The sequence below is a fragment of the Garra rufa genome, chromosome 7, assembly GCF_049309525.1.
Source record: "Garra rufa chromosome 7, GarRuf1.0, whole genome shotgun sequence".
Taxonomy (NCBI): domain Eukaryota; kingdom Metazoa; phylum Chordata; class Actinopteri; order Cypriniformes; family Cyprinidae; genus Garra; species Garra rufa.
The window spans coordinates 28,491,745-28,510,927 of NC_133367.1; the positions used below are offsets into that span (position 1 = coordinate 28,491,745).

At 37.5% G+C, this 19,183-nt stretch overlaps 2 protein-coding genes and 1 pseudogene across 2 annotated transcripts; all 3 read left to right on the forward strand.

Annotated features, from left to right (window-relative positions):
• The first annotated feature begins 699 nt into the window (after positions 1 to 699).
• LOC141338775 (mast cell protease 4-like) lies at positions 700 to 1,809 on the forward strand (annotated as a pseudogene).
• Positions 1,810 to 4,530: 2,721 nt separating this feature from the next.
• LOC141338089 (duodenase-1-like) lies at positions 4,531 to 10,026 on the forward strand. The gene is made up of 7 exons (XM_073843653.1): positions 4,531 to 4,588; positions 4,697 to 4,710; positions 4,862 to 4,947; positions 8,235 to 8,241; positions 8,563 to 8,811; positions 8,898 to 8,997; positions 9,968 to 10,026. Exons 1-7 carry the CDS (start codon positions 4,531 to 4,533, stop codon positions 10,024 to 10,026), a joined length of 573 nt encoding a protein of 190 aa, XP_073699754.1.
• A 3,989-nt stretch (positions 10,027 to 14,015) lies between these two features.
• Positions 14,016 to 14,940, forward strand: LOC141338776 (duodenase-1-like). The gene is made up of 4 exons (XM_073844395.1): positions 14,016 to 14,122; positions 14,227 to 14,371; positions 14,450 to 14,701; positions 14,782 to 14,940. The coding sequence occupies exons 1-4, from the start codon at positions 14,031 to 14,033 to the stop codon at positions 14,938 to 14,940; spliced, it is 648 nt and encodes a 215-aa protein (XP_073700496.1). The 5' UTR covers positions 14,016 to 14,030.
• Positions 14,941 to 19,183: the final 4,243 nt, after the last annotated feature.

Genomic DNA, 19,183 nt, shown 5'->3' on the forward strand with positions numbered 1-19,183 from the left:
CTGCTCCTTTAGAACCACGACATATACACCTAGGATGGCTTGAGGGTGAGTAAATAATGGGGTATTTTTGATTGAACTTTCCCTTTAAGAAAACTGTTTTCTTAAAATAAAATGTACTTAAAGGGTTACTCCACCTCAAAATGAAAATTGTTGTCCGGGGGACACTCTCCAAAATAACGCAATGGTGACGTGGAGGAGACAAATTGTTGAATTAAGTTTTATTATTGTTTTTTTTTTTTTTTTTTTGCATACAAAAGGATCTTTGTACCCTGGTAAAATTATTGTTGAACCACTATTGTTGACTATTTTGATGACGTCTTTTCTGGGCCTTGACAGTGTTATTTACTTGGCAGTCAATGGGCTCCCGGTTAAACCAGTTTGAATAATGACAACATTTTCATTCTGTTAATGTTAAAATACTCACTGTTTCAATTTAGTTATATGACAAATAAATACAAAAGGCCATTTTCATATTCTGATAAAACCAGAGCTACACACACACACATGCATATCCTACATCTTGGAAATTGTGGTTTTATATAACAGTTGATGAGAAGACAAGAAGTAACACAAATTATATCTTCTTACTATCAGTGTTATTGACACCACAAGCTGAAAAAAGGCTTACAGGCAGCTCAGGGTCTCCACCCATCCTTATATTTATAAGGGTTTTGTCAGAGCTCACTGAAAGTTTTCATCATGACTATCATCTCTCTGCTCTTGCTGGCCTCTCTGCTGCCACACCTGACCTTCACTGGTGAGACTGATTATATAACAGCATATTATATTAATTGATTTCTCCTGAATAAGATGACTAATGGTTCTATCTCTCTCTTAGCTCATGTGAATGTGGGTATAGTGAACGGCACAGAAGCAAAACCCCACTCCAGACCTTACATGGTTTCTCTTCAGAGGAACCATAGACATGTCTGTGGTGGATTTCTCATTTCTAATAGATTCATCATGACTGCTGCACATTGCTGATGACGTAAGACTTCAATTTAGTCTCAATGAAATAAGATCATAATGTCATAATTAAAAAAAAGAGAAATCTTCTATAATGATGGTATTGTTTGTTATACTAATAAGCCTTTCTTACACAGAAATGAGCCACTGACAGCTATGGTTGGTGCACATGACCTAACAAAGAATGAAGGGTCTGTCCGCATTGAAGTGAAGTCCTACCACAAGCATCCGAACTTTACCATTAGCACTTTCCAGAACGACATTATGCTTTTGAAGGTAACAGTAGCTCAAATGACTCATATTAAATGATTACTCAGTCTTGTAATGATTAATTGTATTGTAATGATGATAATGTTATTGTATTACAGTTAAAGAAAAAAGTAAAATCAAATGCATTGTCAAGATAATTTGCATTCCAACAAAAGAGGGAGAACCTAATTCTGCCTGCAGTGTCGCCGGCTGGGTCTTAAAGGAAAAAAGAGCAAATGTCTCATGGAAGCAGACGTGAAGATCATGAATAACACAGAATTCAAAAATAAATGGAAAGACATATACTCAGCCTCACAGATGATGTGTGTCTACGGCCATGGAGGAAGCTGTGAAGTATGTAAAAAACAATATCAATTTGAGACCATCAGTAGTAAGAAGTTTCACTTCAGTCATGTGTTGTTCTGTGTTTCTTTACAGGGGGATTCAGGAGGTCCTTTGGTTTGTAGAGACACTGTTGTTGGTGTCACGTCCTTTGGCGCTGGAAATGTTTGCAATAGTAGTGAACGACCTGAAGTTTACACAAAGATTTCAGCATATCTTGATTGGATCTACTTCATAATTGAAAATAAGTGATTTTTACAATGAAAAAAGATGAAGCATTTGTTTAAATGTTCAATAAACTAATCTATCAAGCATCAATATGTGCAAGTCGTCCTTATTATTGCAATAATTATAAGAAGTAGCAGTTTACTGAAAAAAGGATTCAAGTAAAAAAATGACTTCCACCACAATAATACAAAAGCCGGGTAAATTCTTGATAATGAGAAATGTCTAAACTTTACAATGTTCTTCTTTTCTACAGTAACCAAAAAAATGCATTTAGACCATTTCTGACACCAAAGTTTTTAAAAACACATGAATTTCATTGCATTAGATAAAATATCACACCAAGTAGGATTTGCAATAATGCTAGACCTAACATTTCAGCACAAGAGAGTGTCCATATTTGTCTTCACTGGAAACAGTAAACAACTGAAAATTTAGCAAACTTCCTTTTTAATTACTTTGTGTAATAAAGTGTGTTTGTGGCCTACTTAATTTAAAAAAGGCACCAGGTTTGATAACATAATGCAAATTTAAGACATTCATTCACATTTCTAATTGGGTCACTGAATGTGAAAACAGCTATGGCTGGTAAAGAGTCGGTCACGTCAGCGAAATTTCTCCGGCAATAATGTCTATTGTCTATTGCCTATATGCATGAAACACATCTCACACAGAAGTCAAACCAAATGGCTTTCATTTTTTGGTTATTACTCTCACATGATATTCACAATCTCCAGTTTGTAAGAGTTTTATGGTGTTTTAGAAATTACATATGTAAAGTGGAAGATGAATTGTTTATTCAATTTCATTATCTATCAAAGCAGAATAACTAAATATTATCTGGAACAGGTTTGTCATCCCTGCAGTTCCCTAAACTCACAACTAGAGGTCACCATCCCCAGCTTTATGAATTGGACTTCTAAATAGATTATATACTCAGTATACTCAAACCATGGGCTGCCATTGCAAAGACAATCAAAGAAGCTCTCTTAAAATACAGAATCCTGATTTTTTTCTTTCTTGTGAGTGCATATGAGCAATATCACAAGGCCAAGTGCCGTAGGTAATCACAGCATGCTGATATACAGCCATATCTCACAGCTACGAGTGTGATATTGCGTTTATACCACAGTTTTACGGCATGAGTGTGAGAATACATAAGAAACAACAACGGAGTGTCTTTAAAATCTCTCTTTTGTGCAGAACTACTTCCTTCCGCCACTGATTTAAATCCAAGTTTGACAGTTTAGCAGCTGAGCTCAAGCATCAAGAAACACCTAAGTGAAGTTACTTACTCGAAAAAGTCACTTTAGAACAAGTAATGAAGGAACGTTCACTTGATACTTTTAAAGTTTATTAGTTAAAGCAACTATGTTCCCACCTAACAATTCTTAAAACGACATTCTGTGACACTAAAACAATATTATTTGTAAAAAAAATATTGGATTTTGGCGTCCGGCATGACACTCGCTGTAAGAAACTCTGCAAAGTGGAGTGATACAAAGTTTCTGTTATCGCTAGAATATCGCACTCCTGAAAAAGACTCTCCGCCAATCAAATTTGAAGACAGCTGTGATTCAGCCATAGGCACAAGGCCGCAGGAGATCTGGCCGAGATGAGGCTGCTTTATAATTTGGGATTTGGGCGTCCGGCATGACACGCACTGTGAGAAATACTGCAAGTGGAGTGGTACAAATGTTGAAATGGTTTGAGTTCTGTTATCACTAGAATATCACACTTTTGAAAAAGGCTCTCAACCAATCAGTTTTGAAAACCTGAAAGAACAGGGTTTTTTCCTATGAAAATATACTGATATTTATGGTAATGAATTGTAAAAGTAACAAGTCAAGTAACAAAATGTACGTTGACCTACTACAACAACCATCTGTGGCCTGAAAATGAGACCACAAGGATTGGCAAGAACAATACTCATCATTGTGTTGCTTATACACCACAAATTGGCAAGAAAAAAAAAGACTCAAGCAAAGCAAAATGACTTCTGCCACAATAATACAAAAGCCAAATAAATGCTTGATAATAAAAAGCATGATTATCAGCATGACAACTGATAACTGACAACTTTTCAATGTTCTTACTACAGTAGTCGTAAAAATACTTGAACACTTTCTGACACTTAAGTGTTTAAAAATGTTGAATTTCAACACAAGTAAGTCTCCATAAATATGTACTTTATGTATAAAAAAAAAAGTGTTTCTGAGCTCTACTTAATTTAAATACTTAACTTTTATAGCATTTTCATGCAGGTGATCAGAGACCCTGGACCTTTCAGAGTCAGTAGAAAGGCCTCTTTACTGTCCTAATTTATTATAACTGTGACCTTAATGTACCAGTCTTGGTACATGTCCAATAGTTTATTGAACAAGCATGAAAAACATTGTTAACCCTTTCCATTAAAGATTTGTTGAACATCACTTTAAAATTATCTGACACCTGTGTTATGTTGGTTTTCCATTTATATATAATGATATTTAAGGTTATGAATTGTAAAGTATTCAAGTACTAAAATGTATGGTGACCTACTTAATACTTTTAGACCAAACCTTCCATGGCCTGAAAATGAGACCACAAGGATTAACGAGAACAATATTTACTCATTGTGTTGCTATACCACAAACTATACCACAAAAGAAAGAAAGGAACTCAGCTCAGTAACTCAGTGTCTCCGCCTACCTTTAAACTATATTTATTTAGTGTTTTACCAGCAAGACCTCATTGATTGTCTTCATGATGACCATCATCTCTCTGCTCCTGCTGGCCTCTCTGCTGCCACACCTGACCTTCACTGGTGAGACTGATTGATTAACCGCATATTAATTAATCAATCACTAAACGATTATTAATCACAACCAAGATGTCAGCATGGTTTCTGCATTTTTGCTGATGCCTCAATAAGGTGTTTCTTGTAGTGTGAATAAGTCGACAAACAGTATCTCATTTAGAATACATTTAGGGTCTCTGTCATTCTCATGTAGGAAAGAGATTTGTTCCCCATATAATTTTTGCTATATAGAATGCAAAAACTTTGAAGCTCAATATCTCAAAACCACTCGGAATGCAGAACCTTATAATTCCAAGGCGACGACATGTCTGTGGTGGATTTCTCATTTCTGATGAGTTTGTCTTGACTGCTGCACATTGCATTGAGTAAGATTTTTGTTTGTTTCTAAACTTAGTTTTAAAAGAAATTACAGTAGTTTACAGGTATCGAGGGAAAGTCCATTTATTTCAACAATTTGTTTCAAAAAGTGAAACTTGTATGTTATATTAGTTCACTACACACAAAGTGAAATATTTCAAGCCTTTATTTGTTTCAATTTTAATGATTATGGATTAAAGACAAAAAAACCAAACCCAGTATTTCACAAAATTAAAATATTTCATGTGACCAATAAAAAAAGGATCTTAAACACATGTTGGCCTTCTGAAAAGTGTGTTAATGTACTATATTATGTCCTCAGTACTTTGTTGGGCCTCCTTTTGCACTAATTACAACATCAAGGTGGCGTGGCATAGAGGTAATCAGCCTTTGACACAGTTGAGGTGTTATGGTAGCCAAAGTTGCTTTGATATTGGCCTTCAGCTTGTCTGCATTTCAGGGTCTCTGTTCCCTCATCTTCCTTTTGACAATACCCCATAGATTTTCAATGGGGTTTAAGTCAGGCGAGTCTGCCGGCCAATCAAGTACAGTTATTCCATGGCTATTAAACCAGGTACTGGTAGTTTTGGCTTTGTGGGCAGGTCCCAAATCCTGCTGAAAAAAAAAAAATCATCATCTCCAAAAAGCTTGTCTACAGCAGGAAGCATGAAGTGCTCTAAAATTTCCTGGTAGACAGCTGCATTTTTATCAAGTCCACAGTCAATAGACCCACACCAGCAGATGACATGGCTCCCCAAACCATCACAGACTGTGGAAAATTCACACTGGACTTTAAGCAGCTTGACTTTTGTGCCTCTCCGGTCTTCCTCCAGACTCTGGGACCTTGATTTCCAAATAAAATGCTAAATTTGCTTTCATCTGAAAACAGGACTTGGGACCACTGGGCAACAGACCAGTACTTTTTCTCCTTAGCCCAGCACAGACGCTTCTGACGTTGTTTTTGGATCAGGAGTGGCTTGACGCCAGGGGCGGATCTACCGGGGTGGCAATTGCCACCCTAAGAAAAAGCCTTGCCACCCCAGCACTAGTGTCCTAGTGTTCTAAAAATAAAAGAGTTTCCTCGACCGATTTACAGCAGCGACCCTGGAAACCAAGGACGGACAGCCCTGGAAGAGCTAGTCAGAAGCCAAGCAATCAAGCGAAAATATGCCGGGAGGTTGTCGCATCATTCCGCGATGGCTTGAAAACTACAAATACGAAGTATGTTTAAAACGAGAACTCAGGGCTCGCAAAATCGCCAGCCCGACGTTCCGGGGCTATTGTGTTTTCCTGTCGGGCTACCAAAATGTTTCACTGGACTGGACGGACTATCGTAAAAGTAGAGGGCTCCTGCAGGTTCTTAAAAACTCCTCAGTTTAGTTGTATCAAATTTAATGCCATAAAAAGTTTTAAATATGTTAAACAGAATAAGAAAATGCTTAATTATAATTTTGAGAGGTCTTACAGTTGAATCGCAATAAGGCTGGATAAAACTTCAAAAGGCAATGATGTCACTGAAAAAATATGCACGCTGCACATTTTAAAGTCAAAACGCGGCACTGATGTCTTTATATATATATATATATATATATATCTGAAGAGATCAGACTGTCCTTAGAAACGTGTCGTTCGCATTTTCATTCCGTGCCTGATAAAACAGCGTTAATGCTGCTTTGTGTAAAGCCGTTACTAGAGAAACCGTAATGTTTCAGCGCTCCTAAAGCGCCACCTCGTGACAGAGAATGAATTTGCAAATTTTCAGCTGTTTATGGTCAGATTATTGCAAATATCGGCCCATGTTCTTATGCAGCAAACATAGAGTTGTAAATGTGAAGTTAATGTGCTTTCTAAAAATCTAAACAATTAAGACAGTAATATTTATGTTTTAAATAAATATAATCAGTTATATACTTGATTTAACCCTTTTAATGGTATAAAGGCTGAAATGGCATTGTATACGATGTTTTGTTTTTGTGAAAATCTGAATTATAAGTCATGTCATTTTATGGCTTAATATGTTACCGTACATTGTCCAACCCCACTACTGTGTTCATTTTACTTGTGCAGCTCTTAAAAAGGGTCATACATTGCTTTAAATTGATATTTAAAAATTCTGCAGATGCACTGTAAATAGTGAAAATAATAATTAATTCCTTCATATTTGTTTGTTTGTGTATTGAAAATATTTTTGATTGACATTTAGACTCCTATCTGATTTTCTATATTTAAAAATATTGTCTTTTTTATTTGGGCTAGTTAATTTAATGTTATTAATAATTTTATAGCTTCTTTTTGACTACCTTTTAGTACTTTTAGGCTGAAATGTGAAATGTATTTGTGAAAACTTGTTTTTGAAGTGCAAGTTTTAGAATTTTAGTTTAGTATCATGTTTTTTTACAGTCAATTTATACCAGTCATTAATATGTTACCATAGACATTGCCCTACCCCACTCATACAGTATTACTTTTATTTGTGCAGGTCTTAAAAAAAAAAAAAAAAAAAAAATACTGCAGATACTCTGTAAGTTATATTAATTAAATATTTTAAATTATATAACTTGTATACTGTATGTTGGCTATTTATATTAGGCAATGTTATATGCAATCCAGACAGTTGTTTTTTAATAGCACAATAACATCTGTTTTAAAATAAAGAACTCATGTATGTGAACATGTAATTTACCACAGTGCTGGAAAATCTTGAAAATGCACCTTGAAAGTGCTTGAATTTTACTTTGGAAAGGCGTAAGAACCCTGACAACTGTAATGTCTACAACAATATGTCTGCAACTATACACATGTGCACCAAAGTTTTTGAATGGTTTAATAAACTGCTGGTCATAACCTTGTTACACCAAAATTTGTTATTTAGTTTTCGGTTCATGCAAATTTGTTGGTTTGTTAAAAAGAAGAGATACTTGGACTTAAAGAGCCTTTTGTTGCTTTACTTGCACTAAAATTATTGAATTTGTTTTCATGTCTCACCCAAGATATTTGAATACTTTAAAAGGTCATTTTGTTGCTCTTGTTGCACTGAATACTGTGATTTATTTTATTCATTTTGAAGATATTTGTTGGTGATTTAAATGTGGTTTCTGTATATTTATTATGTGTTTTTGACTTAAGGAAACTTGATCCACTGAGACTTTGTATCCATATGCAGTCTGCATTGTTTGTCATGCTTTGTAAATTAAACTTGGGATAGACTTAAACTTGCTACAGGTTTGCTCTGAACTCAAAAAGAAGTTAAATATACCGTACCATCTCATTTAATTTATCTGACATTCCTATCCAGATATCAGGTTCAAGTCAATCACACATCAGCCTTTATTTCATTTTTATAGGACAATGTTAAAATGTGCACCCTAGTGTATACACCGAATAAGAATAGCGTTCCTTGAATCCACAAAAACCATGCAAGGATACTTGCTTCAGTGTTGCCACCCCTCATAAATTTTAATGCCACCCCCTTGCCACCCCATGAATAATTTTCTAGATCCGCCCCTGGGAACGACACATTGATTAATTACAAAATTTTTATTTTGGGGTGGAGCAACCCTTTACATAGTGAAGGTGATTAAATCTGTTTATTTATTTATTTTTATTTTTTATTTTTTTTACAGCTAAAGAAAAAAGTCAAACTAAGCCAAAATGTTAAATTTATATCAATAAAGAATAAAACTGACTTCAAACCAGGTACTGTCTGTAGTGTTGCTGGCTGGGGAAGACTGGAGACTAATGGCTTAGCAAGTGATTGTCTAATGGAGGCAAATGTGAAGATAAAGAATAACACAGAATGTGAACAACGATGGGGAGAGATTTACTCCATCTTAAAGATGATGTGTGCATATGGCCGTGGTGGATCCTGTTATGTATGTACAAAAGATGATTCACAGATTTTAAATTGAGTTTAAACTGATATATTTTAACTCTTGTGTGGAACTGTGTTTCTTAACAGGGAGATTCTGGGGGTCCTTTGGTTTGTGGAAAGACTGCAGTTGGCATCACATCTTTTGGAGATAAATTACGCTGCAATAAACTTAGCCATCCTAATGTGTATACTAACTAGGGGTGGGCATAGATTAATTTTTTTAATCTAGATTAATCTAGATTAAATTGTCGAATTAATCTAGATTAATCTAGATTAAAATGGCTAATTTGAATTCTGCTGAAGGCATTCAGAATATGTATGCTACCCAAATAATGACTTAAAGTCTTTGAGAATGGATCATAAAGCTCATAAAGCTGTTCTATGATAATTTGTTGATGAAAATAAATTATGTTCAATTAGATGTACTTGTGTTTACTAACTAACTAACAATGAAATTATTTTTTCTACCTATTAGATTGTGTTTTTTTTAACGTCAACACCTACCCAACCCATTACATGTTACACGGTACTTTTATTTTGACAGGTTTGCCATGAAGTTTCTGTGTCATACAGTATGATATGATGATAGTTTTGAAACGGTAAAAGTGACACTCACAGCAGTTTGGGAGATTGAGTTTATCTGTTCATGTGAGATGAAAATGCCAAAAATTACCGGGAGCGTGACGTGTGTTTCAGTATGCGTGTAGTAAAAGCTCGTCTCTGCCATGCATACATACAGCTAGGCAAACGGAACATATCGGATTCATATTAAAACGGTCTTTTTGCATTTCAGTTTTCACATACACTAGTCCATATCGCGATTTGAATTAAGTGACTGACCAACATTTGATTTATGAATCCAAAAAACGACGAATTTACGTGGCATTTCGCTATAGTAGATCCGGTTTTTATGAATGGAGGACGACGTGATCCCGTCTGTGTTTTGGCGGAGGAGATTTAAACGCGGCGACCATATTCTATAGTCTTTGGTATACATCCGCGTTAAACTATCAAGGTGAAAGTCACCATAGCTTGCGTAGTTCAGACCCAGCTCCCAACCCAGATTTGAGAATAGATTAACGGCGATATTTTTTTTATCGCGCGATAAGAGTTTCACGTTAACGCAGCACGTTAACGCCGATAACGGCCCACCACTAATACTAACATTTCAGCATATATTCCATGGATCCACCAAATCATTAGAAATGTTAAGTGACTTCCTGAACAAAAGCAAGAAATGTTTTTTTGAATTCTTCCATGAATCATTCAATAAAAGTATCATGTGGCAACATCAATCAGTCGAAGTGTCCTTACTGTCACGACTATTACATGGAGGGCACATGTCCAAAGTCATTTCAAATTAGTTCACTTGGCTGCCATCTTGGTGATGCTCTTTAATATCTAGTCGTGCATGTACAGCTCCCATCTACTTGAATAAGAGGAAAAAATCTAAAAATCCTAAAATCCTTGACTCTTCGCAAAACCTGCCCTCTTTAGTTGTCCAACAAGCCATGCCACTCTCACACTACACGTTCTCACACAGTGAAAAATACATCACAGAGCAAAGAGGAAACTGACAATACACCGACAGACAAAACAGAGCAGGTTACTTCTGAAAGAAGGTCTCAGATCCTAGAGGAAGAGTTGTGGTCATCAGTTCATCTGCGGTTCCAGTATTTTGACTGTAACGTTCTACCACATCCATCTTGAAGGTAATGAAACAAATAAATATTTGTGTATATATTTACAAATGTCTATAATGTTAATGGTAGGTTTATTTGAACAGTGTGAGACAGAATAACGACAAATAAAATCCAGAAAAACACATTTTAAAAAAAGTTATAAATTGATTTGCATTTTAATGAGTGTAAAACACGACTTACTACTTGGTGGAAAAACCCTTGTTGGCAATCACAGAGGTCAGATGTTTCTTGTAGTTGGCCACCAGGTTTGCACACATCTCAGGAGGGATTTTGTCCCACGCCTCTTTGCAGATCCTCTCCAAGTCATTAAGGTTTTGAGGCTGATGTTTGGCAACTCAAACCTTTAGCTCCCTTCACAGATTTTCTATGGGATGAAGGTCTGGAGACTGGCTAGGCCACTCCAGGACCTTAATGTGCTTTTTCTTGAGCCGCTCCTTTGTAGCCTTGGCCGTGTGTTTTGGGTCATTGTCATGCTGGAATACCCATCCATGACTTATTTTCAATGCCCTGGCTGAGGGAAGGAGGTTCTCACCCAAGATTTGACGGTACAATGTGGTGCAGTTGTCCTGTCCCCTTAGCAGAAAAACATCCCCAAAATAAAATGTTTTCACCTCCATGTTTGACACTGGGGATGGTGTTCTTGGGGTCATAGGCAGCATTCCTCCTTCTCCAAACACAGCAAGTTGAGTTGATGCCAAAGAGCGTGATTTTGGTCTCATCTGACCATCATTCAGATGTTTATTGGCAAACTTCAGACGGGCATGTACATGTGCTTCTTGAGCGGGGGGACTTTGCAGGCGTTGCAGGATTTCAGTCCTTCGCGGCATAGTGTGTTACCAGTTGTTTTCTTGGTAACTATGGTCCCAGCTGCCTTGAGATACACTTTAAGAACTGAGAAATCAACTGAACAAGTTTTACATACATTTGAACAGAAATTAAATAATGAGTCCCTGAACAAAATGCTCCACCAGCACCAACGGCTTTAAATAGGCTACTACAGAGCATCTCATCCAGTGGTGTATTTAAAGTTTTTTTTAGTGGGTATACTGTTATTTTCCCAGCCTTATTCTTACCCATCCCAGAGCGACACCCCATAAGCACCACCACCCTCACTAAAGCATACAGTATGCATCTACATGTAACTGAGAGAATTTACAAGATATAAGCATTCAAAACTTAGCTTCTAACTTCCACCAATATGGATCAACCCAGCCAACATGTCCGTGTGGGCCCCACATGGGATTTAAATGGGCTACTTGGGCGTCATATAGGCATGGGTTCACAGTGGGCACTTTGAAGGACTGAATGTGGGCCCCAGTTAGGTTGCCCATTATTGTTTATTTGTCGGTCCCATATGGGCCACATTTGGGCTATATTAGGCTATATTTATAGTTACATACATTTTGTTTTTTGCAGTTGATTTATTTTTAAACAATTATGGGTAACTACCAGGGGCGCCGCTCGCAATTTTTGGCCCTATGACAAAATATGAGGTTGGGCCCCCCCTACCATACCAAAGTTGATCTCTGGGGGCCCCTAAAGGGCGTGGGCCCTTAGAATTGTCCTAACTTTCCCCCTGGCGCCCCTGGTAACTACATAACCATAATACAAAATGAGTACACCCCTCACATTTCAGCAACCATTTTAGTATATCTTCTCAAGGAACAATACTACATAAATGAAACTTATAGCAGTATAAATTTACTGTCCTCTGTAAATAACTTAACATAAAGCCATTATTGTCAAAATAGCTGGCAACAAAAGTGAGTACTCCCTAAGTGATAACAGCAGTATGTTGATTAACCATGCAAAGCCACATGTCCTATTAATCATTATGTTTTTGTCTACTTGACAGGACCATACAAACTTGTGTATCTTGTATTAGAGCAGTTCAAATTAGGTGCTTTAAGTACAATTCTCTCATACTTACCACTGGATGTTCAACATGGTATCTCACGGCAAAGAACTCTCTGAGGATTTGAGAATTAGAATTGTTGCTTTCCACAAAGAAGGTCAAGGATATTAGAGGTAACACTACAGTGGTCTGGGTCATATAGTGGTTTTCCAGGATGGGTTCCATTCGAAACAGGCCTTGCAAGCGTGGCTTAACGAGGTTGAGCACTCGTTCTGTGCGTCAGATGTAGAACCTGGCTTTAAAAAGAGTGCTGCCAGCATTGCTTTAAAAATTGCAGAAGTAGAACTCAGTCTAAAAAAAAGTCATCAGACCATACGCTGCACACTGCAACTAATTGGTTTGCATAAACATTGTCACAGGAGGAAGCCTCATTTGAAGTTGGCTCACAAGAAAGCCTGCAAACAGTTTGCTGAAGACAACCTGTTCAAGAGCATGAATTACTGGAACCATGTCCTGTGGTCTGATGAGACTATAAGATAAATTTGTTTGGCTCAGATGGTGTAGAGCATGTGTGGCGATGTCCTGGTGAGGAGTACCAAGACAACTGTGTCTTGCCTACAGTCAAGCATGGTGGTGGTAGCATCATGGTCTGGGGCTGCATGAGTGCTGCTGGTACTGGGAAGCTGCAGTTCATTGAGGGAAACATGGATTTCATTATGTACTGTACATTCTGAAACATGATGCCTTCCCTCCAGAATCTAGGCCGACATCCAACATGATAACAATCCCAAACACACCACCAAGATGACAACTGCCTTGCTGAGGAAGCTGAAGGTGAAAGTAATGTGGTGGCCAAGTATGTCTGCAGACCTGAACTCTATTAAGCACCTGTGGGGCATCCTCAGGCGTAAGTCGGAGAAGCACCAAGTGTCTAACATCTAGCAGTTCTGTGAGGAGTGGAAGAGGATCCCAGCAACAACCTGTGCAGCTCTGGTCAATTTTATGCCCATGATGATTAAGGCAGTGCCAGATAACAATAGCGCTAACACAAAATATTGACACTTTGGACAAGTTCACTTAGGGCGTACTCACTTTTGTTGCCAGCTATTTTGACAATAATGGCTGTATGTAAAGTTATTTTCAGAGGACTGTAAATCTATACAGCCATACAAGCTGCACATTGATTACTCTAAAATATATCCAAGTTTCATTTCTATAATATTGCCCCTTAAGAAGATATACTAAAATGGTTGCTGAAATGTGAGGGGTGTACTCACTTATGTGACAAACTGTATATTGTGTTTTTTTATAACAGATGAAGCACCCAACATCAGTGTTATTGACACCACAAGGTGAGAAAAAACACTTACAGGCTCAGCTCAGTGTCTCCACTACCCTTTTATTTCTACAGAGTTTGTCAGCAATAGCTCGCTGTCTACTTCGAAGATGACCATCATCTCTCTGCTCCTGCTGACCTCTCTGCTACCACACCTGAGTTTCACTGGTGAGACTGATTATATTAAAGCACATTATGTTGATTTGTTAAGAATATTTAATTGGTATGTACAGAAGAAGATGACTTATAACCCTATCTCTCGCTTAGCTCATGTGGATGTGGGTATAGTGAACGGCACAGAAGCAAAAGCCCACTCCAGACCTTACATGGTTTCTCTTCAGAAGGGCTGTAAACATGTCTGTGGTGGATTCCTCATTTCTGATAGATTTGTTATGACTGCTGCACATTGCGAGAAGGAGTAAGGCTTAAATTTAGTCTCAACTGCAATGATTATGTTAAAATCATTATATTATAGTTTAAAGATGTTGTTGTTTGTTACACTAATAAGACTTTCTTACACAGACAAAATAATCTAACAGCTGTGGTTGGCATGCATGACTTAAAAAAAAGAAGAAGGGGTTCTGACCACATCAGAGTGAAGTCTTACCACAAGCATCCAGAATTTAACAATCCCAAAAACATGTGGAATGACATTATGCTTTTGATGGTAACAGTAGATTAAATGGCTCTTATTAAATCATTAGTCAGCCTGTTTTTTAATGATGATAATGTTGTTGTATTACAGCTAGCGAAGAAAGTCAAACAAAACAAGAATGTCAAAATAATTTCCATACCGATACAAGAGGGAGACATCAAACCTGATTCTGTATGCAGTGTCGCCGGCTGGGGTAGACTAAGTTTAAAAGGGAATCAGAGCATGCGTCTCATGGAAGTAGATGTGAAGATCATGAGTAACACAAAATGCGAAAAAAAATGGAAAAAGAACTACTCAGCCTCACAGATGATGTGTGTCTACGGCCATGGAGGAAGCTGTAATGTGTGTAAAAAACTATATATTTGAGACCATCAGTAGCGAGAAGAATCACTTCAGCCGTGTTGATCTGTGTTTCTTCACAGGGGGATTCTGGAGGTCCTTTGGTTTGTGGAAACACTGCAGTCGGCATCACTTCCTTTGGTGACCCAAGAGCCTGCAATAGTCCTAAACGGCCTGAAGTTTATGCAAAGATTTCTGCGTATCTTCCATGGATCCGGTCCATAATTGAAAATGTTAAGTAATTTTTGCAATGTTTAAATGTTCAATAAACAAATTATGTGTGAAGCATCAATATTTGTAAGTGGTCCTTATTATTACAGCTTCATTTTATTCAAAATATCTATTTTTATGTTTAGAAAAAGAAAAAAAAATCATGCAGGTTTAGAACAACTTGAGGTAAGAAACGGTGGCTAAAGCTCCCATTTGGTGTATCTGTGGCACCAGAGGTGTTTCAGCAGAAACAGCATTAGCTGTTAGCATGTCTAAAGAGAAATGAGTCCACTGCAGATGATATTTTTGTTGTTAGATGTGGTGACACAGACCAGCTGTTACGATCACTAGCTGGAGTGCCCGTGATCTCCAGCAGAGGGCACTCCAGCATGGACTCTCCAAAGGTGCGTTCCATTCGACCGTAAGTGGACTGCGAAGTGGACTTCACAGGGTATTCCGCCATCTTAAGTGAGATTCCAAACCGAAGGCAGCGAACATGTTCAGTTCGAAGGGCACTGCGAACGGCATAGGGAATAAGGGAACATCGCTACTTCACTTCACAGGAAGTGGACAGGGAAAACTACCCAACTGTCATTGCGCACCGCGTCACCAGTTTGAAGTAACCATGGAGCAGAGCCGTTGAAGTTTTTTTAAAGGCTCTGAAATGGAGCGGTTGCAATAAATGTTGTTATTATCATACAAATTAGAGTGTTTATGAATGGTTATGGCGATTCATGTTACATTTACATATTGTATTTTATGAATGAAAGTAAAACTGGCGGGGTGAAGCTCTGTCGTGTTTTAATTAATGTTATCACAGGATAGTTAAATATAGGCTGTGTGTGGGGGGAAAAAGTGCGTGAGGTAAGACCACTACAATCTGTTAACGGTCTAAACATACACATTTGGACTATATTTTTTAGATATATATACATTTATATGTATTTAAATTTGAAAGTAAAATAAATTACAATATTTATTTATGTTAAATCATAATCTGCGTGACCCTGCCGTTGATTTGCTTTGATGACGTTCCAGGGCATTCCAAATGAGCGATTATTGTCAGCGAAGTCCACTTCAACGGATATACCGTGCTAAGGGAGTAGGGAGCAGTGAACACTGCGTAGGGACCCTGTCGATCGGAACGCACCTCTATACTCTGTTTATGCTGTGTCATCTCAACCCACCATGCTTTACTCTTGTCTGTATGTGTCATGTTCTCATTGGTTCCCTGTTGTGTCCCCTTCCCATTGGTTGATCTGGTCATGTGTTCACTCATGTTTGGTATAAAAGCCACTCCCTTCCCCCCTCTGTTTTGCTGATAGTTGTTTAGCCTTAGTGTTTCCATTGTTCCTTGTTCTTTATTCCTGTTTCCTAGCCTTCCCTTTGTGTTTTTGATCTTGGACTGTCTTGCATATTTGAACCTTGCCGCCTGCCCTGACCATTTTTGCCTGTCTTTCAGATTACGCCTTGGATTATTCTTTGATGTTACTGTTTGCTGTCTCTGACCCCGCCTGTTTGACCTCGTCTCTAAATAAAGCTAGCATTTGGATCCACACCTCTGTCGTCCAGACTCCCATCATAACACAAGCAAACTAAGAATGATCAAGACTTCAAGCTTCAGGCCCTGTTGGAGCATTGCAGAGAGGTTAAGCCACAATTTAGCTTTTAAAAATTGCTCCATGGTCATATCTTTTTATCCACTTACCCAGAAAAAGCTACGGGTGCTAAAGGTGTACAGCATCCCAACGGCTTTGCTAATTATTTAGCCAAGCTCATGTACCACTTGTTGAGTGTTTGCGAGCCACTGCACGCTTGCTCAACAAAGACACCCTTGGCATTGGTTGTCCTTGGCCACATTGATGCCTGTGTAGTGCTATTATGATGTTACTGGGCCCGTCACAGTATTAAGTGACTCTAACCAAAGTGGTCTTGGATGCTGTCTTATGCAAGAAGGACAGCCTGTTGCCTTCGCTTCAAGAGCTCTGACTCCCACCGAGAAAACTTCAAGGGCCATTCCACCGAATGAATAATTTCATCTTTTTTAAAGACTGAATCTAGTAATACATATATTTAACTATGCAAAATCTCTATTGGTCCATCTCAGGTAAATTTTACACAATTTATAATAATATTAGAAGATAGAAGGCCAAAATGTTTAGGAAATAGATGCATTTTCAAATTTATTTAGATTAATATGGATGTAGCCTAATATTTACATAATAATTCAGATGACACTACTCACTCCTGTTATTGCTCAGTCACTATATATACATATAGAATATATAGAGTATATGAGATACATGACTTAAAGTAACAGGATTGAGATTTTAAAATAAAATTAGCAGATACATGTAATCTAGCCACATGGAGTACATGCTAATTTTATGAGGATACTCAGCAAATTATAGTGATTCACCAAAGATTTCTATTTTTAAAAATAAACATGTAACACCTAAGAAATAATTTAGGTAACAGGAAAGTATTTATAATGATGATCCCAGCCATCATTACAATATCAACAAATATACAGAAAAGAAATGCTTTCGGTCATTTCATTGCCTTCAGAAGATCCAGATGTCACAATATCCAGTTGACAATGTGTCTTGTGGAATTTTCCCAGTTTTTTAGAGGGGGAAATGTGTTAGGGTAACAGGACTGAGTGAAAACCTGGGGACACTACTAAAACGTATATTATATCTAAAATACTATAGATTTATTTTGAAATAAATGTATTTAAAGAACTGATGGGATATGTAGTATACAAAAATGCAAATTAAAAATTATTTCAGAAGGATTTCAAACATTATATTTCATGTCAAAATGTAGCGTTAGACGTGTGGACATGTAAAAATGCTATATTTTCAGTATTTCAGTTAGTTTTAAATCATTTTAAAAATGAAATATTTTAAATTTGCAGTTAGATTAATGTGCAAGACACTTTGCTTAATAATAAAATGTATTTTATTGTTAATTTGTATGCTTATTTGTACATATAATGTCCCGGGGACATAAATGGCACCCATTCGGTGGAATGGCCCTCAAACTCAAATCAAGAAAGAGTCTCAGTATTGTCTTCACTTGCCAAAGATTTCAGCATTACAGCAGAGACTGACCACAAACCCTTGATTTCTATCTTTAGAAAACCACTTCTCAGTGAATCCAAGCAGCTTCAAAGCATGCTCATGATACTTCAACACTACAACCTTAAGTTTGTCTACAAGCTGGGGCCCAACATGTTCATTAGTGACATGTTAAGTAGGGCAGCTGCTGACTATACAGGCAAGGAAGCAGTTTACCAGTGGCATGCCGTATGTCATCTTCAGAAAGTGTAGGAGGATGTACAACTCATCAACCAAGAATACCTTTGGCCTGGTATGCAAGCAGAAGACTTTCTGAGTAACTGTCAACCGAATCAACCAAATCATGCTCATGACATCCCCAGCAGGCCATGGCAAAAGGGGACTATCTTTCAATTGCTGACCACTTCTCAGACTTTTTTAGGAGATTGAACTTCTTCCTGATTTATCTGCAGAGACAGCAGGAACAGCAAGGCTCAGTTTGCTCAACATGGTCGACTAGATGGTAATCACAGACAATGGCCCTCAGTTTGGTGCTCTGTTTAGGCGTTGATAATTTGAGCATATCATTTCCTCACCAAGACATCCTAAATAAAATGGAAAAGCTGAGTTGATTATCAAAACTGGTAAGAACTTTCTCCGCAAAGCCGTGCATGACAGAACCGACCCTTGAAAAGCAATCCTTCATCAGTGGTGTAAAGTATTTGAGTAAATGGACTTCGTTACTGTACTTAAGTATTTTTTTGGCTACTTTTTACTTGTACTGAGTATCAAAAATATAAGCAACATTTACTCTCTACTCGACTACATTTTTTATGTAATATATGTACTCTTTACTCCACTACATTTGAACGTACACTTACCGTTACTCATTACATTGTGATTGTGCGCGACAAGTCGGCATCTTTTTCTGCTATGGGTAATTTCTTGAGCGGAAGAGGCGATATGGCCATCTGCAGGGTGCTGAAGGTACTGGATGCTATTTACCTATGTGCTAAATGAGACGTGAACGTGAACGGAATCTCTATGCGGAATTCAAAATCCCCATGCGAGTAATGTTATAATGTACGGTAATGATGCTATGCGTTTTCTTTTAAAGTTTCTTTCAGAGACTTTATGCCCTTTTCCATCAGCAAAAGTGAATATTTGTATGCCATCAAGGCATCGTGAATTGTTAGATGAAATAATGGATTTT

What these genes read in the sequence shown, in the direction of transcription:
- LOC141338089 (XM_073843653.1), top strand. Translation starts at nt 4,531, where the DNA reads ATGACCATCATCTCTCTGCTCCTGCTGGCCTCTCTGCTGCCACACCTG. An exon ending in GCCGTGGTGGATCCTGTTAT is followed by an intron (nt 8,812 to 8,897) that starts GTATGTACAAAA and finishes GTTTCTTAACAG; the next exon opens with GGAGATTCTGGGGGTCCTTT. An exon ending in ACTTAGCCATCCTAATGTGT is followed by an intron (nt 8,998 to 9,967) that starts ATACTAACTAGG and finishes GGCCCACCACTA; the next exon opens with ATACTAACATTTCAGCATAT.
- LOC141338776 (XM_073844395.1), top strand. Translation starts at nt 14,031, where the DNA reads ATGGTTTCTCTTCAGAAGGGCTGTAAACATGTCTGTGGTGGATTCCTC. An exon ending in ATGACATTATGCTTTTGATG is followed by an intron (nt 14,372 to 14,449) that starts GTAACAGTAGAT and finishes GTTGTATTACAG; the next exon opens with CTAGCGAAGAAAGTCAAACA. An exon ending in GCCATGGAGGAAGCTGTAAT is followed by an intron (nt 14,702 to 14,781) that starts GTGTGTAAAAAA and finishes GTTTCTTCACAG; the next exon opens with GGGGATTCTGGAGGTCCTTT.